General features: G+C 42.7%; 1 protein-coding gene across 23 annotated transcripts in view; it reads left to right on the top strand.

The window, feature by feature from the left end:
* ABLIM1 (actin binding LIM protein 1) overlaps positions 1–25,532 on the top strand; it is a 322,565-nt gene extending 297,033 nt beyond the window's left edge. For 8 of the 23 annotated variants that reach the window (XM_043927043.1, XM_043927047.1, XM_043927038.1 and 5 more), the window contains 11 exons: positions 5,124–5,228; positions 6,891–6,938; positions 9,932–10,078; positions 12,236–12,327; positions 13,538–13,649; positions 15,455–15,519; positions 16,445–16,505; positions 16,916–16,923; positions 17,750–17,824; positions 18,754–18,834; positions 20,393–25,532. In XM_043927043.1, coding sequence (XP_043782978.1) covers positions 5,124–5,228; positions 6,891–6,938; positions 9,932–10,078; positions 12,236–12,327; positions 13,538–13,649; positions 15,455–15,519; positions 16,445–16,505; positions 16,916–16,923; positions 17,750–17,824; positions 18,754–18,834; positions 20,393–20,506 — 908 coding nt within the window. In that variant the 3' untranslated portion in view covers positions 20,507–25,532. The remainder of the gene's footprint in view (positions 1–5,123; positions 5,229–6,890; positions 6,939–9,931; positions 10,079–12,235; positions 12,328–13,537; positions 13,650–15,454; positions 15,520–16,444; positions 16,506–16,915; positions 16,924–17,749; positions 17,825–18,753; positions 18,835–20,392) is intronic. The other 15 variants (XM_043927048.1, XM_043927042.1, XM_043927044.1 and 12 more) reach the window with 5 other exon arrangements.
* The last annotated feature ends 1,117 nt before the right edge of the window (positions 25,533–26,649 follow it).

The following is a 26,649-nucleotide window of genomic DNA, read 5'->3' as shown; positions in this document are numbered from 1 at the left end:
CCCCTCTCCTTTCTGTAATGCCCTTCTTGTTTCTCATTGTGTTTTTATTTCTGTTCTCTGACCTTCCTTGCAGTTTCATTTTATATCAGTGTGTTGTTGTTGGGCCGTCTGGACAAGTGCTTGCCTATTTGGAGAAACTCTTTTCACCTTGTTTGGGGCTTTGTGAGCTTCCCTTGTGGCTCAGCTGGTAAACAATCTGCCTGCAATGCTAGAGACCTGCCTTTAATCCCTGATTTGGGAAGATCCCCTGGGAAAGGGAAAGGCTACCCACTCGAGTATTCTGGCCTGGAGAATTCCATGGACTGTATAGTCCATGGGGTGGCCAAGAATCGGACACAACTGAGCGACTTTCACTTTCACTTGGGCTTTGTACTGTGTTTGCAGAGTTTCTCTTCCTTTCTCTTTGAAATGCTATTAGACATTACTTTCTGTGTCAGGCTTGCAAACAGGAGAGCTACATATATTAAATCTCATTGAAAGGAATCTTCCCTGTTTTGCCATAGATATGAGTTGCTATGATGCAAATATGTATTTGACACTTGCTGAAGGAAACCCTAACACTTCCTGAAGCTTTAGACAAGAACCAACAATCTTGAAACTCTGTCATGAAATTCTAGAAGCTGCCAATTTTTAAGGTCCCCTCGGCTTTTATATTTTAGGACGTAAGCACTTAGAGTTCAGGAGCTAAGCGGTGCGCCAGCAGACTCTTGCAGCAGACGCAAGCATTGCCGTTTAGATTGACTTGTCTTAGGATTTGTCACTGAGGCTCTCAGTGTTCCAGAAAGAAGAATGAAAGTAGGACAGAGCGTCTGAATTTGTTAAGCACAGTGGGAATCCTGCCAGTGAATGATCTCTCAAGGACTGAAAAATTGACACATTAAACTGACATGGAAAGAGCTAAAAATGAAGACCAGGAAAATATAAATCTATATACATGGTAGCTCCTCATCCCAATAGCTAAGATCGCTAACAACTTAACCAATACAAGGACTTATTTAAAGAACAAAATGGCTATGAGTATGATATATATACTATTATCTTTAAACAGCGTTAACTCCAGGCTGGTTGATGTTGATACCTTCCATATATGATTATTTCATCTGATGCCCTATATATCCCTTATGCCTGAGTAATGAAGTGCACACAAAAATAACCTTTGGGGGCCTTCACCATTTATTTCCATTCAGGACAGAGTGAAATGTTTTATCATTTGCAGATAGAGTGTTTGATTTAGAAAAGGCCTCATCTTGAGAATTTCTTTCTTTTAAAAATGCCAAAATTGTTAATGCCTTTCATCTTTTAAGGACTGAGAATTTGGTACCTGGCAATGTTGTATATTCCAAGACCTTATTCCCGACAAGCCATGTGACATGTAGAAATCATACTGTCCAGGAGCACTTAGATGGCTATGTTGCTGAGTGTCTGTTTACCTAGTGTTTTAAGATGTCACTATGGGAGGCTTTAAATGATTATAAAGTTAAATCTACTTACACAGACTTCAACATAGTGTTGTTGGGTTTTTTTTGTTGTTGGTTTTTTTTTTTTTTTTTAATCCACTAAAAAGGGCAATGGTTGCTGGAGATATGCTGCCAGAAAAACCTCCACCCAGCTGGAGACAGCATTCAGCCAAAATTCACCTTTGGGAATTGAGATAGTCGCACCATAGCTTTTGAGGGCTTCCCGGGTGGCACTGTGGTAAAGAATCCACCTGCCAGTGCAGGAGACTCAAGAGACGCGAGTTTGATCCCTGGGTCGAGAAGACCCTGTGGAGAAGGAAGTAGCAACTCACTCCAGTATTCTTGCCTGGAAAATTCCATGGTCAGGGGAGCCTGGTCGGCTACAGTCCAAGGCTTGCAACAGAGTGACATGACTGAGCACACACACACACCCCGTAGACTTTGAGAGCCGTCAACCGTGGAAGTTATGGGCTTCTCCTGCCACTTGCCAGCAGAGCATCTTAATAATAGAAACTTAATTCATGGGCAAATGCTAATTCTAGTGACTTTAAATCTCGGCATCCCGTAGATGCATCTCTTTTTGTGTGTGCATGACTCTGGCTCTTAACTATCAGAACAGACTTAAGGGAGTTTCATCTGTTTGGATATTGTGACCAAAACCTGTGAGAACATACGCCCCAGAAAATCTGATGTTCTGCAGGTGCAGGAAGGCTAGAGGTGCAGGGTTAAGGCCAGAGAGCAATGCAGGTTTAAAGCAGTGGCACCCGTGTTCAGGATATGCAGAGTCTTCAAAAAAAAAAAAAAAAAACACTCAAAGCAAGGAAGTTGAGTCTCTCTACATCTTCCTTTGGGAATAGCCCACAAGAATTATTCTGTTTTTCAATTAGGGATTAGTCTTGTGAGTATTTTCTAATGTGTGTAAGAATAAAGGATTCTTCTGAAGTGGAACAATTCAGTTGGGGTTATTGAGGATCAACTCTGGGGAAACCTATTGAAAAAAAAAAAAAAAGATGCTATTGTGATCCCATTGTTGTGTCCTAGCATCTGATTGCCTTTAATTAACAGAAAGGTGGGATTGACCCTGGAGTGGTACTCACTAAATTAGGTCATTCGTTGCTATAGAATTATTTAGTTGGTCTACTTCAGTCGTTATTCACAGATATTTATTCAGCACTTAGTCTTGGCCAGGCGTTGTGCTGAACACATAAATATGAAAAAGACTTAGTTCTGATTCACCCTTAGGTTTAAAGCCAGATTTCCTACTAAATGTATATATCCTTCCTTCCCTTGCTTGCCTCTACCTGTGTTTTCCATACTCATTTTTTTCAGACATGGTTATTTCTCCTTAGGAGAGTGATAGTAAATGAGACAACATTTTCTTTAAATGAGCTTTTTAATATGTCAGTAATTTGGAGTGAAGCTCCATAATTTCTAAAAGCTAATATCTGACTTAATATAATATATTGGGAGTTAGATAGTAAACTGACTCTTAGGGAAAATAAGGGGGGCAAAAGTTTTAAAACATGATAACCAAAAACCTGGAATCTAAATTTGAGACAGTAACAAATTCAGATATCACATTTGGAATATCTTACTGCCCATTTGGTACAGATCTGTACTCTGCTTATCTAAAACTACACATTTTGAAAAACTAAAATCTATTAAACATATTATTCTGAAATGCAGCAATTGACATCTCTCATGTGTTGCTGGCCACATTTAAAACCATTTAACTTACCTGAAGAAATTGGTTCTTATACACCTAAAACTAGTACACTGTTATATGTCAGTTATATCTCAGTTTTTAAAATTTAAGATAAAGTAAAAAAAAAAAAAGAAATTTATTCCTGCTCTATTTTCTGAAGATCTGATTTATTTAAAATTGTTAGCCTTAATTGATAGATAAATTGGACTTTATCAAAATTTAAAACTTTTGTGCTTCAAAGGACACTATCAAGAAATTAAAAGATAACCACAGAATGGAAGAAAACATTTGCAAATTGTGTGTCTGATAAGAGTCTTGTATCCAGAATATGCAAAGAACCCTTACAACTCAATCATAAAAGTGTTGCATTGGCCAAAAAGTTCATTTTGGGGTTTTTCCATAAAATCTTATGGGAAAAACCGAAATGAACTTTTTGACCAACCCAATAATTACGGGGCTTCCCTGGTGGCTCAGATGGTAAAGAATCTGCCTACAACACAGGAGACTTGGGTTCAGTCCCTAAGTTGGGAAGATCCCTCAGAGGAGGAAATGGCAATCCACTCCAGTATTCTTGCCTGGAGAATCCCCATAGACAGAGGATCCTGGTGGGCTACAGTCTATGAGGTCACCCAGTAGGACATGACTGAGCAACTAACACTTGATAATTATGTTAGTAGTTCATTAACTTTTGATAGTCCTACATTTTTTGGTGTTTTCTTGGGATGGATGTTTGCTCAGTCATGTGGAAGGAAGACAGGAGAGTAAGAGCTGACCTCTTTCTGATTTTGCACAAGTCTCAGTTCCCCCTGCAGCGCTCATCAGAGAGAGTGGCGGTGGCTATGGGAGTGGGTCTCTAGGCTTTTGCAGCCACGCCCAGCAGCCCCTTCCAGCCTCCTCCTTACCCCCTCCTCCAAGAACCCTGTGCTGCCCAGCCACAGGGGCCTGTCCTCTTGCTCCCATGTACTGTGGCCCTTCCTTCCCCACGATGTTCTAGCTCCCTAGATTCTGGACCTTCTCACCCCTCTAGCCACCCACCCACCTAATGAGACCATCTCAATTCTGGTGTCTTTCCACGGCCTTTCTGAAAAATCAATGGCACCTTCATCTGAGTGCCTTGAATTTTTCATATACCCCTGAGTCAGCACCCGTATGGCATTACATATACTCGTTTGTTGTAAGTCTGTTTCCTTAGGTAGACCCTGAGCCCCTTGCGACCAGGCAGCACGTCTCCTTCACCTCCTCAGCTTCAGCTGAAGCTCATTGCCCAGCCACAGTAGGTGCTCAGTAAATGTCTCACCGATTGAACTTTTAGACTGGGTGAAGCTGTGTCTTTAAGAGAAACGTGGGGAGAGTGTCCCAAAGTACCTGGAAGAAAGGGATCTGACTCTATCATGTACATTTCAAAGTGAGGCAACAGAAATGTAGGCTGCAATAAAGGCACTTTGTGTCGCCCTGGGAAAGGACTGGGTTGACTACACAGGTTCCCAGTCTCAGCCTTCCATTCAAAGAAGTAGATTCCGATTGCCAGCCTCTGCCATCATGCCTGGAAGTGATTGTATTTGGATTTGCATATCCCACCCCTTGACATGCTTGGGATGTCGCCATCTGATATTGACCCTAAATCATTAGCAAGTGACTTTCCATCCCCCTCAATGTACTTTCCATCTAATCAGTTCGCTGCCAGCTCACAGCCTTCAACCGCATGCCATTGGAATGATGCATCTAACCGCTAGCTGCTTTTAACCTAGTTCCACTTGAACTTGAGTCTCTCTTTTGGAAAAATTCGATCTTATTCCAGTCACCTTTGTGAGCCAAATTGATGAATTGAGTTTGTTGCTTTGATTTCTCCTTTTTGATGTACCTCCTTCCGGTTTGTTGTTTTGAATTTTTATTATGCTTGCTTTGTTTTCCTTCTTGCTCTCCCTTCTCTCATTTTGTTTTCTCCATTCTTCTCATTGGAGGCAATGAGCCGTCCAGCGGCCGGAACTCCCCTCTCCCTTACCGGCCAGACAGCCGCCCTCTCACTCCAACTTACGCTCAGGCCCCTAAACATTTCCATGTTCCAGGTAGGAGCTGACGCGGTCTATGTCTTGGTGTCCTGTCACGGTGTAGAATGTAGCCTTGTCGCTTCTGTCTCGTCTCCATCTCTCACGCTCTGTTCATTGAGATGCACACAGCTGATAACCCCTAAATTGCAGTGTCTGACCTAGAGGGCCTCTCAGAAGCTTTGTATGGGAAATGCCAGGATTGTTTGAAAGTTTCCGTTTTCTCTAAAATGTTTAAGGTAGGGTGGGAGGCAGAAGGTGGAGGAAGGAGGGTTGAATCGCTTTATTTTGTTTCGACTAAAATTTTAATTTTACACTTACATTTGAACCTTCTAAGCTACCACTCTGTGGTTTACTGTCATTGACTATCACGGTGGCAATCTAGTTATCTTCTCGTTGTAGAGATTGGCCCACAGTGTTCTTGAAAGTGCTTTTATTTTATCTGTTTGTCTTCAGCGCGGAGATTCTTTCTGTGGGCTTTTCAGAGAGCTGTAAAATTGGGTCATTTGGAGGGTCTTTCTGCGATATATAATTAACTAACCCTCCATAGCCCACAGAAAGATCTTGCAATTTAGGCTTGGCACTCTAAGCTTAGTGTCATGGTACAAACAGTAATTTGCTGACAGGAACTGGAAAAGTCAGAACACATATCAGTATCTTCATGTTTCAGGTCAGCTCAATTTGTGAAGGCAAGACTGGCCATCAGAGGTCATGATATTATTTTTCCATCAGAAGTACATTGTTTTGCTTCTTTTAGCTACTGAAAGTAGTCTAATAAATGACCGCTATATTAATGTTAGCACACATATTTGGAATCTGTATTTTTCTCTTTTGAGAAAAACTTGATAAACTTAAAAACTTAATAAACAAAGTTCAATAGGATTCATACCACTGAGATATGACTGCCTTTTTAAAAAAGAAAAAGTTTCATCAAACCTTGAAAATCAGTGTTGTACTTTTGTGGCTTTTTCACAAGAATCCAGTACCCAAGGTTCTGGGGAAACCTTTTGAAACCTCCCGAGTATTTGCAGTCAAAGTGAAATGGTTGTATAATCAAATGGGGCTCTGTATTAAAATGTGAATAATATTTGGCATCTCTTTTCCTTTTTTTTTTTTAAATTTGGCCTATGCACGTTAGGATTTTGTCCAACATCTTGTCAATTACATCAGATTAGCCTTGCACGTAAAACCTGTTTCTGTGTTTTACAAAAAGGTACTCTTAATTTTACTTCATCGCTTTCCACTGTTCCGCTCATTAGTTGAAAAGTAAATTGAGCTGCTGGTCTCTACTGGGCGCTCAATTTCTAGACAGTAGCAATTTGGGGATTTTCCCCAAACTGGTTATGTCTTCCTCACCATCACAGTATCTCCGCTGCTTGCATTTCTCCCAGTTTTAACTCCACTTTTACTGAAGTGTGTATTTGAAATAAATGGCTCATGAGTGAGTGACATCTCTCTATATCCAAAGATGTATTACAAAGGATTCCATGTCACATGTCTATAGTAATTCACTTATTTCTGTAATTTCTTCTTTAGTAACCTCAATCTTTGTAATACAAAAGTCAACCTCCTGGGTTATTTTTGTTCAAGAGTCTTCAGTTCGGTTTGCCTCTGGGTTGATCTGTTTTTCCCATCGCTGAACAGGTTCCCATAATCACTCATGTTTGCTTTTCATTTCCACAGATCAAGGGATCAACATTTACCGAAAACCACCCATCTACAAACAGCATGGTAAAACCCACTTTCCTCCACGTAGCTTTTAAGTAGCAACGTCGGCTCAACTCTTTGCTGTCCTCTGAAACGCTCACCTGCTGTTGCTTTTGAGAATCAAACTGGGGTGTCCAGCATGTTATGCCTTTACGGTCTGCTAAGATGCAAATACTGTAAAGTTGGTTTTCCTAGATAGAAAACACCTAGCTTTTTTCTGAGCCCATCAACATGTATCATTTCTCTCATACAGGAGGGGAAGTATGGTCACACAGTCATTCACAAACACCCTCACAAGACTTTTTTTTTGGGTGGGGGGGGCAGTGGGCATCAAAGAGTTTAACCAACTGCTCTGATAATTTTGATGAGCTTGCAGTTTAACTAATTAAAACTAGTGAACACTAGCTACCTAAAAAATTCATCTGACCAAGGGAACTCCCTGGTGTTCCAGTGTTTAGGATTCCACGCTTCTGCTCCAGGGGGCATGGACTCAGTCCCTGGTTGGGGAACTAAGATCCCACAAGCTTCACAGCCAAAAAAGAAAAAAGAAAATGAGTTAATTAATTTGACCAAGCCCCCATCAGCCTGACTGTCCGGTTCCCCAGTTTCTGATGGGGCATGCAGACATCTGCGCCCTGTGGTAGAGTGGACCAGCCTCACGCTGAGACACATGTCTTGGTTCCAGCTCGTCACATAAACCATTCTGAGATATCACAGATGGAATTTCTGTCCCTCAGTCTTCTCATCTGCAAAAGCCAGTGCATAAGGCCAGCTTGTCTCTGAAATTCTTGCAAACTAAGAACCACTGACGTGGATCTAGAACTGTGTTTTCCTGTTCTGGAAATATAGCATTTTTAAACCCAGGAAATCGTATTACTCTTTGCAAATCACTATTCCCTCCACCATTTTAAGGTCTCTTTAGATTCCGCTGCTGTAAATCTTCATGAATAGGTTTCTACCTATTCAAAGCCAAGACTTTGGGTGATTTCAGAAAATTGTACCCAAATTGTGCCTGGAAATTTGAAGGCTGCCTTTAGAATCCAGTTGACATTAATGCATCCTGAAGGCTTAGGATGACATGAAAAGCAAATAAAGTTGAAATGCAAAAAGGAAGAAAAAAGTTCAGGCCAGCATTGTAGGGGAAAAAAAGAGAATGTAGGTATTGTAATGGCTCTAGTACTTAGGACTAGGTTTTTTTTCCTTCATCTGTATTTTTCTTTTTTAGGAGTTTACACCTTGTGCTTGCTTTTTTAAGTTTGTTAACATTGTTTTTGTTTGCTTTTTTATGGTTTAATGTCTTCTCACCCACTCATTAACATGTGAATGTTTACTGACTTCACCAATTCTAATCCGTAAGTACTGTTTGAAGTCTGGCTTTTTTTTTTTTTTAATTTAAGAATAAGATTTCCAGTTTGATTTATCAATTTAGAGACTTTTTCTTTAAATACTAAAATCTCTAAGACCCTGCCTCTCCAGACAAAAATAATCAAATAAGATTTAAAGAGATTGGATAATGTTAGGTTATTTATTTGGAGGGAACTGACTTCTTTTTGTGACATTGACTTTGACTAATCTATGCTTTATTTTCTATCAGTCCCTCAGAATTAAGAGTAGCACAAGCAGAATGGTACATCCAGAGGACCTTCTGCAAGAGAGCAGTTCTGTGTGATAGAAAAAGATGTCACCCCACACCAAAAATTGGTTTCTGTGCTCTGTGCATTTCGAAAATGCTAAATTTAAATAAAGTCACACTTTTCAGTCTCTAACATGCTGATACCTATTATCCTTCTTTAAGAAGAGGATATACAAGGCAGTGTTTTTCAAGCTGATTTTATCTTTTTTCCTCATGAGGTTAGAGATTCAGAAAAACACTGTTCCATCCCTGACTGAGAATTTACCCCTTTTTTATATATGGCAACCTCAATCAAGTTACTTAACCAAATTGAAACTCAGAGGTTACTTTAAAAATGAGGAATTGGAGCTGAAGATTCAAAAAGTTACTTCCAGATTTTAAAATCTATAAGCTCCAGGAGGGGGCCAAGTTTTATCTATAGTATATAAACACATATTATTAATATATTTAGAAATGTTTAGTAACATCCCAGATCAGTTTGCAAAATTAGCCAGCGTCAGAAACTGACCATTTAACCTGGCTTGTTTCTGTGATTACATTTGGGGCTCTAAGCCAGAGACCCTCCTATAAGCACAGCCATTAAGCGCACTGTGAGCTAATGCTGCTCCTCATCTGACTTTGTTGTTTTAAAGTTGGATGACTCACTTGTATATGCAGACCCTTGAACAGAATGACCAAATGGGTATGGCAAGCCTAAGTCTCAAGGCTAATTCCTGCAAACTGATAGTGAACTTTCCTGCTGCCGTTTCACTTGGGACTCAAGGACACATATATAATATGCAAGGATTAAAATGAATTGGATCAATATTTTTATGGCTAAAAAGCCACAAAGATCCATAGCCAATTCTCTTACAATTAACACCTACAGTCAAAGGACAGTGTCATGCATTTCACTTACCTTCTTAATTTCAAATTACTAATTCAAGTTTCTAATTGCTCTAGAAGACTATTGTCCAATAGAACGTTCTGTGATGATGGGAAATGTTCTTTAATTATGTCGTCCAATACAGTGACCACTAATCACAGGTTGATCACATAAAATGTGGCTAGTGTAGCTGAGGAACTGATAATCATTTTGGTTTATTTAATTGCATTAATTTAAATGTAGATAGCCACATGTAGCTCAAGCTAGTATTGGACAGCACAGCTCTAGAACAAGGTTTTTTCAGATGCAGAATAGATGTGGATTGAAGCTCTGCTTCTGGCAGAACACAAGGCAGATGAGTTGTCACCTAGGCACTGTTAGTGACTGGGTGATTGATGGTGGTGATAAGCAGCTATCTGGAGTTGACATTTTGGCCAGAGCACAAGAAAGCGATGTCAGAGGGTTGTACCACCGTGGCCTTGCAGACTGAGAGCTAAGCTGCCCCTGATTCCCATCTAGATGCAGCTGCCTTGGCAGCCCAGAGCAAATCTTCAGAAGACATCATCAAGTTTTCCAAGTTCCCAGCAGCCCAGGCTCCAGACCCCAGCGAGATTCCAAAGATTGAGACGGACCACTGGCCTGGTCCCCCCTCACTTCCCGCCGTAGGTATGCCACTGTTGCAGCTAAGCCAAATGGACGGATTGCTAGGAGATTTCAAAATGAAATGCTTAAAGAATATGCAAGGAAATGTGTAAAGATTTTAAGAAAAGTCTGACCAAGAGGTAGAAGAGTGAAAAGAACTAATGTAGTATTAACATGTGTGTAGAATACTTCCAAGTTACAAAAACCCAACCACCAGAGTCTTATGCTAACCAAACCCAACAAGGGGCAGAACTGGTCTAAAACAGGTGTTTTGTGTGGACTCTCAGTGGTTGTTGTAAAATCAGTAACTCTTTTCAATGTAGTTGAATCAAAGCCTCCTGCCTTGAACTTTGTTCTCTGTAGTTATAGTGAGTGAATTTACTGAGTGTCCACAGAAGCGTGACGTCTTTGAATTAAATTTGTTTCAGACGATTTCTGAGTTGTAATTACAGTTCTTAACAACCAGTCGAAACACTGAAGCACTTTCAGTTTTCTTGCCTGATCACATTCTCCATTACTAAGAAGGGCTGTCATGGAGTAGCACGTGTTCTGCAAAGTTACATGATTTCACATCTGTCATTTCCATGACTTCTGTGCTAATGTCACTTTTGAGCTGTTTCATTCTTTGCTTTGAACCACACATTTATGCTTTTGAGTTGTGTCTCTGGCTTTACTGTTTTGTCATTAGTTACATCACTTGACCCTAAAAAATGATACCACCAAAATACATGCTACTACTGAAAATTTAGTCAACTTTACAAAGATATGACTATATTATCATGTTTCTGTTGACAATCTAAAAGGCCTTCAATTTTCCAAAACTCCCACATTTTCCTCATCCTATTTTTTTTATCAAGTTACTTTTAGAATAATTTTTACAAGCAATATATGTGGACTTTAAAGCAATTGATAGTTATAGAAATGGTTGAAGGAAAAGTCTACCTCCTTGGTTCATTATTCACATGTATTTTATACATTATGTTGGCTTAAGATGTATCTATTGCTAGTTCTTGCAGACTTTTATTTGTGTAAATTAAAGAGAGAAAATTCACATTGCCATTTAAAAACTGAAACAATCATCAGCTTTTTTCTGCTGGTCCACATCCTTCAGGCAGTTCTTGGGGCTACTGAGATTCCTGGTTCAGTCATGTTGCTTAGTGGGGACATTAAACAGCTAAACTTTGAGGAAGAATTAACATTTTATTGTTATCAACTGTCATCAGTAAATAGTTGAAAGCTCTTTGAGTTTCCAAAATGAAGAAAACTTCTGGCCCATTAATCAAAATGATGAAGACTGAAACTATTAAAGTTTATTTTGATTAGATTAGCAAGCTTTCCTGTTTCCTCCCACAGCCAGATTAACCCAGGCAACGTAGGAAAACAGTAATTATCTTACTTTTCCAACCATTCAGACAGATTCCTCCTTTCTACCCCAGTTCTTTGTTTCCAGGAAGCTTAAAATTTGTACATTATCTGCTATATTGTACTGAAGTAACTTCATAGCTGCAGTAACCCTTTTATGGATCCATTCTTATAAAACTTTTTTGGACCATCTTCCAAGAGACTGAGGCAAGGAAACATTAGAGACCCATCTCTTAAAAGAAAAAATAAAGCATGCTTCTTAATGAATTTATTGAAGGTAGGAGGCAGGGTGACAGTGTGGTAACAAACCTAAATATTCAGAAAAAGGGAAAACTATAAGATTTTTAAACTCATCACAGGAAAGTGACTATCTTACCTATTTGATGGTAGTTAGATGAATTTGGATTCTTCTGTGTTTGAACACTGACCCCAGGGACATCAAAATAATAACTGCCAATGCCCCTCCCACCTACTATGGACGCTCTGGCCAGTGGCCAATGGGATGACTTAGACCCGATCATAAGGGCAAACCAAGGTCTAAGTGAGCAGATCAGATTTGTTGCCAGGCCAGAATTCTCACCTTACTGAATCACACATTGCACTGTCTTGTCAAATAGGGCTCCCTGTCTCAAGAAGCCAGTCAGGGGTGCTGAATTGGTAGCAGGCTCTTTTTTTTTTTCCCTTGTGTTGTTCACGAATGCTGATGACCACTGCTGACTTTGCTCACCTGACAAGTTCAGCACAGGTGCCCTAATCCCTTGAGACCCAACCCCCCTTCCCTGGGGCTAATGTGAGAAGTTGTGTTTACTGTGGAACTAGGAGCTGACACGAGGCGCAGATCTAGCGGCCGAGAGGAAGAGGATGAAGAGCTTCTGAGACGCCGGCAGCTTCAAGAGGAGCAATTAATGAAGGTTTGTCCCTTAAACGACTTTGCTGAAGCCTTTGGTTCAGTTCTGCGGTTCCTTGTTATGGAATGATGACTGTGGGCAAGATGAGCAAGAGGTAGTCCCAGACCTCTTGCTGTCCAGTAGGAGAGACGAGATGGGCACATGGAGACTCTTAAGGCAGAACATTTAGTGGGTTCTGGAAGAGAGCATATGGAAGCTGGAGGTCAGATGGGAATGGAATAAATGTTAGGGCTTCTACAAGGAGAACGAGACTCTGTGTGGGGCGTGTGGGTGTGGTACCTGTGTTGAAAGGATGCTGAAAGGCCAGGCTCAGCCCAAGTGTACTTCGAGGCTGTACAATACCTTCTTTCCCATACGCAGGCTGTGCTGAAGGAATTCTCTTGGAACAGAGCATTTCTCCAAGTCTTTCCTTGGACTCATAAGGCCTTGTGTGTGTATCTGGACCAGGAGAGAGGGATAAAATGGACTCTCACCAAAGCACCCTCATGATAGCCTCTGTCTCTAGCATAGGCCTGCAGCATCCCAGAAGACCAAAAGAAGGATAGTCAGTTGTAGCCGGGGGTTGGGGAAGCTGAGAAATTGTAAATTATTATTTTCCAAAGATACTTAATCATCTGGGGAATGCACATATACTAGTTGTATGGGGATACAAAGTTGCATGTATTATGTGATCCCAGTTTTGTATGTTATACATACAAAAGACTGCATAGAGAAAGACTGGATAGGGGTAGATCAAGATGGCAATAATGTTTATCTCTGGTGGATTATGGCCTGTTCTTTTTTCCCCTCCAGATTTTCTAGAATCTGTACAATGAGCATGCATTATTTTTTCCCTATTTTTTAAACAAGTCAGTATAATTTCTTTTTAAAGGCTGCTATCCCCAAGCTTCCCTTCCCACATCAAAAATACGTACACCCTCACACACTGCCTCTTGAGTTTCCCTGCTGGCACTTTGGCGGGGGCAGAGAAAGGAGAACACTCTTCTGATGTGGAGCCTGGCTGAGGGCAGCCGAGCCTTGACGTTGAAGGGGCCAAGTGGGGTTCAAGATCCAAAACCTGGATGACTTTTAGGGGAACTCCCAGGCTTGGGGACAATATGCTTCAGGCCTCTTCAGAGTCAGGAACTTCTTGCAGGACCCACTGAAAAGAAACTGCAGCTCCCTGAAAGTGACTGCAGGCTCCTCTTTCATCTTTCTTTTCCTCCATGAATAGCTCAACTCGGGCCTCGGCCAGTTGATCCTGAAAGAAGAGATGGAGAAGGAGAGGGAGAGCCGCGAGAGGGCCTCCCTGGCCGCCAGTCGCTATGATTCCCCCATCAACTCAGGTGAGCAGCAGACCCACTGCCTTCCCTGAGCCGGGCGCCGGCCACCTGCCTGTGGGGAACCTATCTTGACTGTTCCAGGAGGGGCAGGGCTGCTCCCGGAAAGGAAGCATGACAATCCTTTGTCATGGAATCTGTGTTCAACTCAGCTTAAGAGCCTGCCACGGCTCTTCCATAAATGTGTATTTCCTTCTTGCTAGAAATGGGGGGAACCCTTGGAGGGTGTCACGAACCAGGAGGGGTCAACTTCCTTGTGCTGAGTCTACCTTCTAGAACATACATCTCAATCCATCTCAAGGGGAAGTGGCCAAAAGGAAATTCTTATAGAGAACAGAATGCTTTTTTTTTTTTAAGTTTTTGTCCACACCCTGCAACATGCAGGATCTTAGTTCCCCGAACAGGGATCAAACCCATGTCTCCTGCCTTGGGAGTGCAGAGTCTCAACCACTGGAGTCCCAGAGAAGTCTGAGGACAGAATGCTTTTTAACTGTAGAGAGCATGAACACTACTTTCTAAATATTTTCTATATTTTCTAATATATTCAGTGTAAGAGCTGAGGGCTGACAGGGATGTTTTTGCTACTTTTGAAAGAGATTACTCATCTGCTGGACTGAAATAGTCTATCAGTAATTTTCCCCTGCTTATACTTATCATAAGCCAAATCTCTTTCAAGCTGTAAAATTTCTTCTCTGATGTTCTAAACTAGTGCATTATTTTCTCTCCTGAGGGTTCCTTTAAATATGTGTTCAGTATTTTCCTATGCAAATACTTCTGCTAAACATTACTTCATTTAATTGTCACAACCTACCAAGAAGTACATGATGTTATCATTCTCAATTTTTAGATCAGGAAACACATAAAGGAAGTTTTAGTTACTTGCTCAGTGTCACATTGCTGATAACTACAAAACTAAGATTAGGAGTCCGAGTGTTATATCCCCAGAGCCCACACTCTTAGTTGGACTGCCCTCCTGCCTCTCATAGATGCCTGCCTGGTATTGATCTTAGATTAGGTAGTTTTCTAATCTTTAGAGTAAATCCTTCCAATTCTGCAGATCTGTTCTCTAAGAGTAAATGGCGCTGCATCTGCATGGGTCAAGAAGGGAAGACCTTAAAAGGTGGAATACCAGGCCCAAAGATGCAGCGGTGCTAAGTCACAGAGCCAGAATTCAAGCCCAGGTCTGCTCCCTCCAAAACCCAGCAGCATGATGCATTTATGCTGCTGATCAGTGGGACACCTTATCGCAGCCCTTCCAGGAGTCCAGCAGTGGCTGGCCAGTAGATCCTGGCAACTTTCATGTTGGCCTCCAGATCAGTTATCACTGTCATACCAACCACGGCTTGGGTCTATGCATCACAGTAGCCCTGGGTTCAAATCATTGCTCAGATCTTTACAAGCTGAGCAACCTCGGGCAAGTACTTAACTTCTCTTGGTCCCTATTTCTTCTCCTGTAAAATGGAAATAATATCAGCATTATTAGGATTGTGTTGAGGAGTCAGAGGTAAAGCATGCCAAGCATGTCTTTCTTCCCAACCCCTCCTTGATAATGTCACTGCCCACCCATTCCGTGTATCACCCAAATCTGGTGGTGTTTTGTCAACATTTGAGCCCAATATGGGGCTTCTCACGTGGTTTTAGTGTTAAAGAACTCACCTGCTGATGCAGGAGACAGACGAGAAGAGGGTTTTTTTTTTTTTTCTTGTCTAAATCTTCTGTTCTGCAGAGTAGAAGATACACCGGCAATTTCATGAGAGAATTACACTTTCAGTTCCTAACAATTGCTTTTTAAAAATCTTTCTCTTATTCAGCTTCACATGCTCTATCGTCCAAAACCTCATCTCTCCCAGGCTATGGAAGAAATGGGCTTCACCGGGTAAGATTTCTTAATGACTCGTTTCTGAGTTTCTTCTCTCTTCAGTCCTAGTTGGAATGTTGACGTATTGTCTGAATATATCAGAATATGATCTCAGCGTTGGAATATAATGAAAATTGTAATCTCTCTGGTCCTGGTAAATCACTTTGAGTTACAGGCAAGATAAAATATTTCTTTTGAGAGAAAGGGAAATTGACTTTAGATAAAGCAATAGCCTATGCAAATTATTCTTTTTGGTGGTTTATTAAGTTATTGGCCAATTTTAAGTATGTTTGGAACAACTTATGCATATGAGTATATGTTTTCAACTTTGTATTTTATGAGATAAGTATATCCCATGACAATTTAACATCTGGATTAAGATATGCTGTAAGGACAAAACATATCAGAAGTACAAAAACCTTCTTACAAGTAAATTCCACCAATAGTTTTTATATTGATTGCATATTAGAATGATAATATTTTGGAAGCCCTGGTTTCAGTAAAATATACTATTAACATTAAAAAAAAAATAGCCTGTAGAAGCTTGTGGGAAAACTGGATTGTGTGGCAAATTTCTACAATCAAGTACAAAGTAATTATATATTGGAGCCACTATCTCTGCTGTAAAAAGATACAGGAAGGTTTGTTGCAACCTTGCTCTCCACAAAGCATAGAACAAGTCTAACTGTGTAGCTCTGATGCAGAGAAATGTGTTTTTATTTATCAGCAAGAGATACTTGCTTATCAAGGGTCTGAGCAGTAGCAAAGAGCATACAGCAAAACACAAGGATTTCATAGAAGAAATATGTAGGAAAAGTAATGGGGGTCCAGCAACACAACTTGGGAGGACTTCTTAGGATTTTATAAATCCTTTCCCTTTTCACCTGACCCCAAAATGAGTACTGTGAAGCAGATTTTCTCATGGTGTTTTCCCTCATTTCAGCCTGTTTCTACAGACTTCGCTCAGTACAACAGCTACGGGGATGTCAGCGGGGGAGTGCGAGGTGAGGCCCAGTTTATAGGAAGGAATTCATTGGCCCTACTATGTGCTGAGCACTGGAAGTAAAGTGATAAGCAAGCTGTGGGTCTGTCTTCAGAATGCGTGTGGTAGAGACAGGGAAAGAGAAACTCTGAGATAAATGCTATGATTGGACATGCAAAGAAAAGGGAGCCACATCTTCAGGGTGTCAGCTTCCATGAGAAAGAGTATTTAAACTGATAACTAAAACTGGGACAGGCATTTCCTGGGTTTAGGGAGCAACCAGGCAGTAGGGGCAGAGACCCGGAGCTGGGGGAGAGCGTGGCTCATGGGGGCACGTTTGGAGAATTGCAATAGGATGTAATCTCTGTTTATGTTTCTGTATTGTTCTGTGGTCCTGCCCCTTCTGAGATTTTCTTTGTCTTTCCTTTCCAGACTACCAGGTATGGACCAGTCTTTTTCAAGTTGACTACATGGGCAAAACAGCCTTTTTCCAATCCAGACGTGCTCTTCTGCTACTCCAGAGAAGAGTTTCTGTTGAGGAAGACCCTGATTTTGGTTGATCCATCTCATCATTAGTCCACAGATGTGAGGAGCCTTGAGCAGCAGGCATGCTTGGTGCCCAGATCAAGCCAGTCCTGCAGGCCTTGCAGACATGGCATGCACCAGGCTGGATGTCAAGGACTCTCTTGCTCTGCCTTGAAGAGTCTTCTCCAGGGTGGAAGTGGACCAGTATCAAGGGTCCACACATATACAGTTGTTTTTTCTTTTAATCATAACCACTCACTCCTTGAGGCCCTCTCCTCTTTGTGGTCACAAATGAAACCCCTGCCTTGGCCAATATGAGAAAGCTACTGTGTGTAGTTTTCCTTTTTCCCTTAGACCCTAAACCTAAAATGATGATGGAGAGTGAGAAAAGGGGAAAAGTGCAAAGCAAACTAAAATTAAAATTAAAAAAAGTCATAGACTTGGCAATTCTTTGCTGTACCGTATACTTTCATGCATGCAGCCTACATTCAGGGATTAGTGAATAGTTATTAAGCCAAGATCTTTCATCAACTGGATTATAAGAGGGCAGTATTCCCAGTATCCTTGTTTTTGTTCAGCAAGGAGCTCATTTTGAAAACTCCATGGTAATTAAGATGTCACAGCTGTAAAATGGCAGTGAGGATTTGAGACCCAGACAGGGAGGTCTGGGAGCCCGCCGAGGTCTCCCCCAGCTCCCCCTGCTGCCATGGGCTCCTCCTGAAATCTGCTTCTCTGTTGCAGACCCTCCCAGATGGCCACATGCCTGGAATGAGGATGGACCGGGGGGTCTCCATGCCCAACATGTTGGAACCAAAGGCAAGTGTGGCCCTTCTTCTCTTTCCTCCCCCCTGGAGATGAAACGGGGACATAACCCCCAAAAGACTTGATTTTCTATCTTTTTCAGGGCTGAGACCCACCTGGCTCCAGCCTAGTCCATTAGTCAAGCTATATCATAAAGCATCCTTCTATTCCCTTGGTTTGCCACACCAAGCTAGCAGGATTGAACCCTCACTGGGTTTGGTGCTGTGTTCACAATGAAGTGCCAGCACTTCCCTCCTGCGACCTTGGTACCCACTCAGCCCCTGCCATAAGCACAGCAGAGCCTGCCTAGTGCCACGTGGAGCAGCTGCAATCCACTCCAGATAAGATGACCAATGTGCCCCAACTTGCCCGGGACTCTCCTGGTTATAGCACTGAAAGTCTTGCATCCTGGGATCCTCCACAGTCCCCAGAAAACTGGGATCATTGGTCGCCCCAGCTCTAGAACATTCTGTGACTCTAGAGGTGTCCAAGGGGTGTGCCCCCTGGTGACCATAACTGAGAGTTATTTCAGAAAGTCACCCACTAAGTCACCGCTGCTGGGGCTGCACGGCTCGCTGGTTTCATGAGCTGGTCACGGAACAAGATTGTTGAGCCCAGCAAAGGTGTCCTGCCATATACAAACGTGTACCTGTCATTTCAGTTCTCTTCTAATCTTTACCTTCATACCCAGTACATAGTAAGTGGGATCCTTTCACCCAGCCATGCCCTCCAGAGGCCCAATGCCACAGGGGACACCAGTGGGGATTGGGAATGTGTAAGAACCTGCCCCTGTCCACTGGAAGCTCAAGCGAGGAACACCATCGCTCCAATGCTTTAATCATAGTGTCTCAGAAGCTCTGTCTTGGGAGTCCGAGGTTTTAGGTAGCTTCTGTTTGTTATTAAAAGGGACAGCTGTGTTCTATACGAGGTGTTTTTCTTCGCAGATATTTCCATATGAAATGCTGATGGTAACCAACAGGGGGCGCAACAAAATCCTAAGAGATGTGGACAGAACCAGGCTGGAGGTAAAAAACAAAACAAAACTTGTCCCAACTGTGTATTCCTGTGCATTTCCTGTGACTCTCCCCCAAGAATTGTTCCAGTTAAGGCAAAAATGAGAAAGGATCAACCTAGATAAAACTAACTTTGGATGAAAACCCAGATTTGTATTTAGGAGATCAGCATAAAAATGTGTGGTTAAATACAAAAGAACAGCCCAAGAAGTGCAGGATGATTTTAGTCATTTTCCTTAGAAATTTGGGCTTCCCTGGTGGCTCAGCTGTAAAGAATTCACCTTCAGTGCGGGAGACCTGGGTTTGAGCCTTGGGTTAGGAAGATCCCCTGGAGAAGGAAAAGGCTACCCACTCCAGTATTCTGGCCTGGAGACTTCCATGGACTGTCCAGTCCATAGGGTTGCAAAGAGTTGGACACACCTGAGCGACTTTCATGTTCACTTTCCTTAGAAATGTAAAGTTGCCAGAATTTAGTGGGCGATGTAGAATGGGGTCTCCACCACATTTCAGACACACCCAAATCCTTATCTTTCCCTGAGCCTGAATTGTGTCTGCTGAGATTAGGGAGGGAGCATTTGATACAGAGGTGTGTACTAGACAAGTTTCTCTCTTGACTGTTTCCACATTCCTGGATGAAGGCTGAGCAGGGTACACATACCTAAGCCGCCCTCCTTAGACATGGGAGACTGATCTTTGTACTTTTCCATCTGAATGGTTTTAATTAAGAAAAACTCGGGCTACCAGTCTCATAAAGAATCGTTAATTTTCCCTAACAAAAGGCTGTACCTTTGTATGTGAGCTCAGGCTAGCACAGAGGAGAAAGGCTGGATCCACTCTCCTAAGAGAACTTTTCTAGACAGCACAAGAGATTGAAGTCCATAGACCAGGGCTTTGCTGGTGGCTCAGTGGTAAAGAATCCGCCTGCAATGCAGGAGATGCAGCAGGGGCCATGGGTTCGATCCCTGGGTCGGGAAGATGCCCCTGGAGAAGGAAATGGCTACCCACTCCAGTATTCTTGCCTGGAAAACCCCATGGACAGAAGAGTCTGGCAGGTTACAGCACCATGGTGTCACAAAGAGTCAGACACAACTGAATACATACATCATCATTATCAGTAGACCAAGCATCCACATGAACTCCTGTTGCTGAGTCAGGAAAAAGCCCCAGGGCTCCCAAAGGACCACCCTGGATGTCTCTCTCTGACTTTCTCATTGCTCTGGTCCATTTTCTCCACATCTACTCAGCCTTCCAATGACCAGAAACAGAGTCGCCTCTGGCATAATGAATTAGGTTTCTGTGCCCCATCCCCTTTCGGTGTTATGGTAATCATCAATAGTACTCCACTAGCTCTGCTGTTCGGTAGGAGGGGTACCTCACCTGGCCCATCCAGGTAAGGAACTGGGTCCTTACCACTGCTGGGTCCAGTGCCTGCTAGGAAGCCTCAGAGATAAACTCCTTTTCCGTCACTTTGCCTTGCTCTTCAAAACAATTGCTTGTTAACTGAGGAACAACTCTCGAGGCCACCCATGTGGCCAGCAGGACTGACCACTGTTCTTTTCTCCCATCACAGCGCCACTTAGCCCCAGAAGTGTTTCGGGAAATCTTCGGAATGTCCATCCAGGAGTTTGACAAGTTACCTCTTTGGAGACGCAACGACATGAAGAAAAAAGCAAAACTCTTCTGAGTCCCACATGTAGACAGCCCTTAGGAAAAGGACTGACCACGGCGGGGACACATAGGATGTTGAATTAAGGCCCAAACTTGATTGGAGCATTTGCAAACTACAGTCCCTCAGCAACAGCCAAAAGGGAAAAATCTGATTATAACACCCATGAGCCAAATATGGGGCCAGCCCACGGCCACACTCGCCCAGAAGCAGTGGGGTAGAAATGTCTGTGTTTCCACGCTCGACATTAGCATTCACCTGTGACCTTTTTCCATCACCTTGTGTCCACAACAGGAGCTACTTCTTTCATTTTCTTTCAACTGTTATCCAACAGTAGTGCGACTGTATGAATAAGAGCCAGCAAGTGCCCTTAAGATGCCGCATGGGCAAGCAGTTGTAATAACTCCAAAGTATGAATATATTTATCTTGTAGCGCCTTGGCTGAGAAGCAAGAGCCCGGGGGGCAGGTCCACGTGGCAGCAGCCTTTGCCCCTTTCCTCACTGGCCTCCTGCAGCGCTGCCCGGGCCTCAGCGGGATGGACAGCAGGGTCGGGCTTCCCTGGAGCTCTGTTTCAACAGCCACCGAAGGCATTTTTAACAAGCTCCTTGTTCCCTACTGTTTGCTAGGACCCAACTTGGCAAGTTACTTAGCTGTTGCTAAAAAAAAAAAAAATAGAGAGGAAAAAGGAATGGATGAAAATTCTCCTTTAACCCTTTTCTACTTCAGGCAGTGTGTTCCTCCCCACCAAGGACAAGAACAAGGAGCCCCCAGCCCTCCACTCTTACAAAGAAAGGAAAGGGAAAGATTGTCTCCTGATTGGCCCAGTTAGATACTGTTAGATGAGTTTGCTCCAAAGGCCATAGCCCTTTTGACCAAAAAAAAAAAAAAGAAAAAAAATTCTGTGTCTTCCCAATGCAAGTTTTCCAACCCAGCTTCCTCTTCTCTCTATCCAGCATCCTATATATCACACCAAGCCCTCACTGATTTTGAGTTCTTTAAGGTCTTTTCAGTAGTAGGCTAAGGAAAGGCATGTTTTTCTCTTTGAAAGCTCTGCAACTCAAGGGCGATGGCCTCCAACTGATTTAATTTGGTCTTTTCAGCTTTCTTGCCTAGCTCTGTTGACTTCCTGATACGTGTATGTGTGTGTTTGTGTGTGTGTGTTTTCATGTTTTCACTCAACCATGACAGTCTGGGGAGCCTGCATGTGCTTTTAAATTTCATTCCTGCTCGAAGGTTTGTCCTACCCAGCTGCAGTTTCTAAGGGACATTTGCACAGGTGCATGTGACTCAAAGGTCAAGAGTGAGACTAACTGCATCCTGGCCAGCAGGTCCCTCATGAAAAGATGCTGGCGGTTAGAAGCCAGCATATTCCATGACAGATGTAGCTCAAGTCAGCATCAGACTGAAGACCGAGGCTTTGGATCAGGCTGGGAGGAGACAACAGCAGAACTTCCCACCAGAGTCCTCAAACTCAGCAACACAAGATTCACATTGGAGCCAAGGATTCCACCCAAACTTGCATTTAAGACACCACCATGGTTCCTGAAAGCTTCTGGCTGAGACTTAAAGGTGATGTCAGTTACACGTAGGAGGTTGTCACATTTATTTGCATGCTTTGGAGGGCTGCTTAAGAATTTAAACTCTTACTTAAAGCCAAAGGAGAAAGCATAGGAGGTTGTCACATTAATTCTCATGCTTTGGGGCTCTGTTTAAGAATTTGTAAACTCTATTTTAAAGCCAAAGGAGAGAACCTATGTATGCCACTAATTATAAAAGCTCAGAAGTTCTTCCTGCTGGCACCAAATATTAGAATGAGTTAGTAGCTGATACCAGTGGCAAAAAGCAAGAATATTCTTTCTGACCTTGTGCTGGAGACCTAACTTGTGACACACTCTCATGGCTGGATAACATAATGAACATGACAGTTGCTTTATAGTATTCTGTGCTTTCCCCAAAGGAATCTCAAACTGCCTGACCTTTGCTAGACACTGAATGTTTGAGGACTGTGTGTGTGTGTGAACGTGTGTTGGACCTACTAATGTATTTAGCACACGGCTCTGATGAGGTTAACATGAGGAAACCAGCTCCTCCTTGGACTGAAGGCAGACTGCAGCCCCTTCAGTTCTGTCCCTTCATCTGTTTGGTTTGCTGCGTTTTGCTTCATTCAGTACACCACCTGTGCCATCTTCTCTCTCACCTCTCCTGCATGGGCAGCCTGGGCACAAGACCTGTGTGTCCTGGTCCTTTACTTTGGCAAAGTCTGAGGGTGGGGGCCACGATGAAGTCCCAGTGTTTCCCTGCCTTGACCAATAACAAAGATGGCCGAATGGGTCCTAGGGCTCAGCTAGAGGAGAGAGATTTTCATGATGGCGATAAGAAGGACCCTCAGTGTTTTTCATTGGCGAGTGAGTTATAACCCACATACTTGCAGATCAAATGTCAGTGTAAGAAAAACCACAATGATTGTTACAGAACTGAGCCCTAAATTTGCCCTCACTAATGAAACTTTACTTTTCTTGTTACTATTGAATTCAGTTCAGCATCCTCCTTGGGTGAAGGGGAAAGCGTCTTTCCATATCAAATGTATTAGCTAATTTAAACTATACCATGCAAAACTGCCTTGCCAGAAATGCCAATAGCTTCCTGTCTGTAAGTAGAGCAGTGCCGCTCTCTGAAGTGGGGGCTCCCCAGCAGAAAGCTCCAGGCTGAGTGGTGGGTCACGGCACAACCTGGTTCTCCCAACTGCCAAATCAAATCAAATCAGTGGGCTACAACACCCTATCTGTTGCGTTGAACTGGGCTCAGCATGCTTGTCCCCAGAACGTCCAGGTCACTGCACAGGAAATGAGAGTTCTCTGCTTGAATCCCGCCCTGCATAAAAAATTCCAGTTCTTAACACTGTCAAATTAATAAGAATTGTTTACTCTAGAAAAAGGAAGTATATGCATGGCAAGCTTCCCTGGTGCATACAGAAAGGGCTACATTTTTGAGCATTGGACTGACTAGTGATTCTTGAAGCATAGGCTGATTGCATGAAGAGGCCTCTATAGTTACATGAAAGTCAGCGCTTCCTTTAGAGTTTCTTCCGGAAAAACCAGGATACCATTTAGTCTTTGGGTGTGATTTATGTCGAAACACAAAGAGCATTTGGAAACTTGTCCATCTTGCTGGGTGTCTATCTCTTGGTTTGGGTTCATTACTGAATGTTCTTAATGTGACTTCTTTAATCACAAAAGAGAAACCTCCTGTTCTCAGAAACCTTGAACAGAAAAGCTAGTGTCAATGGGTAATAAGGTGCAAAGAAAAAAAAATAGTTTTTCCTTGTCATGTCCTCTTAGTCTCCCCTCTTCTCCTAGTTCTGTAGTGTCCAAGCTGAGCTTCCTCTTCCAGGGTGAGGCTGGAACTATGCCTTTTTCAACTTCCATCCCCTCCATCTGCGATGTCAATCAGCTCCACTGGGAAAAGTCTTGCTGGAAATGTTAAACTTTCACCTAATTTCTTTACACTTTAAAGCAAACACCTTTTTCTAAAGAACTGCTCAGATGATTATATAAAATATATATGCTTTTGCAAGTTGAAAAATTCAAATTCACTTTTGACTAGGTAGGTTTTTCTAAAAACTCTTTAAGGCAAACTTGCTGTTAGCATTCTCCTGCGTGTTGAAGGGGCAGGGGACCGTCCTGTCTGTAGGCTCCCAGAGCCCTCTCTCTGACCGCTGGGAAAGACGGTGGAAGGAAGATGAACTTTGTGCTATCAACCCTTCTATGTCCTCTGCAGGAAGCTCTGTTTTTACAAATCATCTTGTCTGTATTTCCGGTCACTGTTTAATCTGTACTTCCTAGGCCAGACTTGATTTTATCTGGCTTATTAAGATTATTTCCCTTTGATAAAACAAGTGTTTGTCAGGATGCCCTAAAACTCATTAGTACTCCCTTTTGAAGTACATTCTATTAAAAAAGAAAACAGATTATTTCAGGCTTGAGATTTGTAATGACACCTTATAGTGCTGAAGTGCATTAAGGAAACTACCCAATTATGCTTTTTTTTTTTTAAAGGATAATTGCTTTACAGAATTTTGTGGTTTTCTGTCATACATCAACAAGAACCAGCCATAGGTACAACCATGTCTCCTCCCTCCCGGATACCCCTCCCAATTATGTTTTAATGAAAGAGAAACTTTGGTATTGAAAAAAAAAAATCACTTTCTGTTTGCAAGAAGCAGTGGGGAGATGGACTGACACACTTTGCATGTGAATCTTTGTGTTTTTCATTTGGGACAAGTTTCATTTGTGGCAGACTCGAAAGGGGGAAGTGGTCAGTTTAAGCTGAAAAGCTTTCTAAACAATCTGCTTGTACACAGCAAAATTAAACCCAATCTTTTCTGATGCTTAGTGTAATGGAGTGGCAATTGCTCTCATTAAATAAAGTTCTTCCCCAAAGAGTCTCTCCCAAGCCCTGAGTCGCTTTCTGAGCCCGTTTGGCAAAGGTAGAGGAGAAGCCTGCATCCACTGACATTCAGAAAGGTAGGGAGCTACTTAGTGATTGTATATGTGTATGTTTCTTTGCTCTTACGAAAGAGGAGTGTCCAAGGGATTGGTGTTCTTTTGGGGTGTTCTGTACAGACCTGTCCAGTAATAAATGTGTGTGGTTTCTGTGAGTTGCCGACAATCCTGCATCGAAGCTTTTGCAGTTCTTTCATTTTGAAGTTGGGTTTAATGGAATTATTTTTTTGCAAGTGTTGAAAGGCATACTGTTCTTCCTACCTCCCCTCCCCTTCGCGAAATAGGAAAGCAAACGTTTGGAAGAACTGTTGTTTAAAAGATGTATCGTGTCCCCCGTGAAAGTATGTGGGTGTCTGTCGGTGTCCTGAGTGCCACGTGGCAGTGCACAGAGGCGGGGGTGGCCCTGGGCCCGAGCTGCTGTGCTTGTGATGCTGACCTGCTCCACGCTCCTGTTGAAATTAGCACCTGCCTCCCCCCGCCGCTGTCTGGCCTCACTGTTGTCCTCACAACTCAGTGAATAAAGTGTGTGCTTTATTCGTAACTGCCTCCACGCCGTGTTTTCTTTCTGGTTCCCTCGCTCCCTTTAAAGGTCTGTCCCATTTGAAAAAGTGCCAAAGGACTTCCCTGGTGATCCAGTGGTTAGGAATCCATCTGCCAGTGCAGGGGACATGGGTTCAGTCCCTGGTCCGGGAAGATCCGACATGCCAAGACACCTAAGCCCGTGCTCTGCAACAAGAGAAGCCACCGCAGTGGGAATCCCTCACACCACAACTGGAAAGCAGCCCCTGCTTGCTGCAACTAGAGAAAGCTAGTGCAGCGACAAAGACCCAATGCAGCCATTAAATAAATATCCTTTGACCTAGAAATTTTTTTAGAAAGTGCCATTCCAATTTCTCAAGACCAAAACAAAATCAGAATCAGAGTCCTGGGAGTGCAATTTTATCATCTAGGCAGACAGGTTAGAGGGGAAAATGCCTGAAATAGTGGTATATTACAGGAATGTTTGCTCAATAACCCAGACCATATTGACAACGTCAACTAAAGAGAAAAAAAGAAGGTAATAGAGCTGCTGCTCTATGCTGGTCTGGCTGTTGTTTAGTTTTGCTTGAGTCATGGAGCAGCAGTGGTCTCATCATTGAAGCAAGGCTGGGGATTTGAGGTTGGAGGACAAGTGCTTCTGATCTGCTATGAGTTGACCACGTTGCTAAGAAGTTAGACTGCAGTGGGAAGGAAACATTCTTCAAAACATCTTTGACCTCCACTGCATTATCAAAGAAAAGGATTTCGATTGTTATCTTCACTGGCAAGATTCGGGATACTGGTGTCTTACTCCACGTGGGCTGCTGTAACAGACCACCAGACACAGGGTGGCTTGACCAGCAGTTATTTCTCACCATTGTGGAGTCTGGAAGTCCAAGACCAAGGTGGTGGCTGATCCAAGGTCGGGCCAGGACCCTCTTGGTTTTGTAAACAGCCATCCTCTGGTTGCATCTTCACATGCTAAGAGCAGACAGGAAGTAATCTCTCTGACATCTCTTCTTAGAACTAATTCCACCAGGTGGGCTCTACCCTTGTGATGGATTTACCTCCCAGAGGCCCTGCCTCCTAATACCGTTCCTGTGGGTGTTAAGACGTCAATCTAAGGCTTTGAGGAGCAC

The sequence above is a fragment of the Cervus elaphus genome, chromosome 15, assembly GCF_910594005.1.
Source record: "Cervus elaphus chromosome 15, mCerEla1.1, whole genome shotgun sequence".
Taxonomy (NCBI): domain Eukaryota; kingdom Metazoa; phylum Chordata; class Mammalia; order Artiodactyla; family Cervidae; genus Cervus; species Cervus elaphus.
This window is presented reverse-complemented; position numbering and strand designations above follow the sequence as displayed.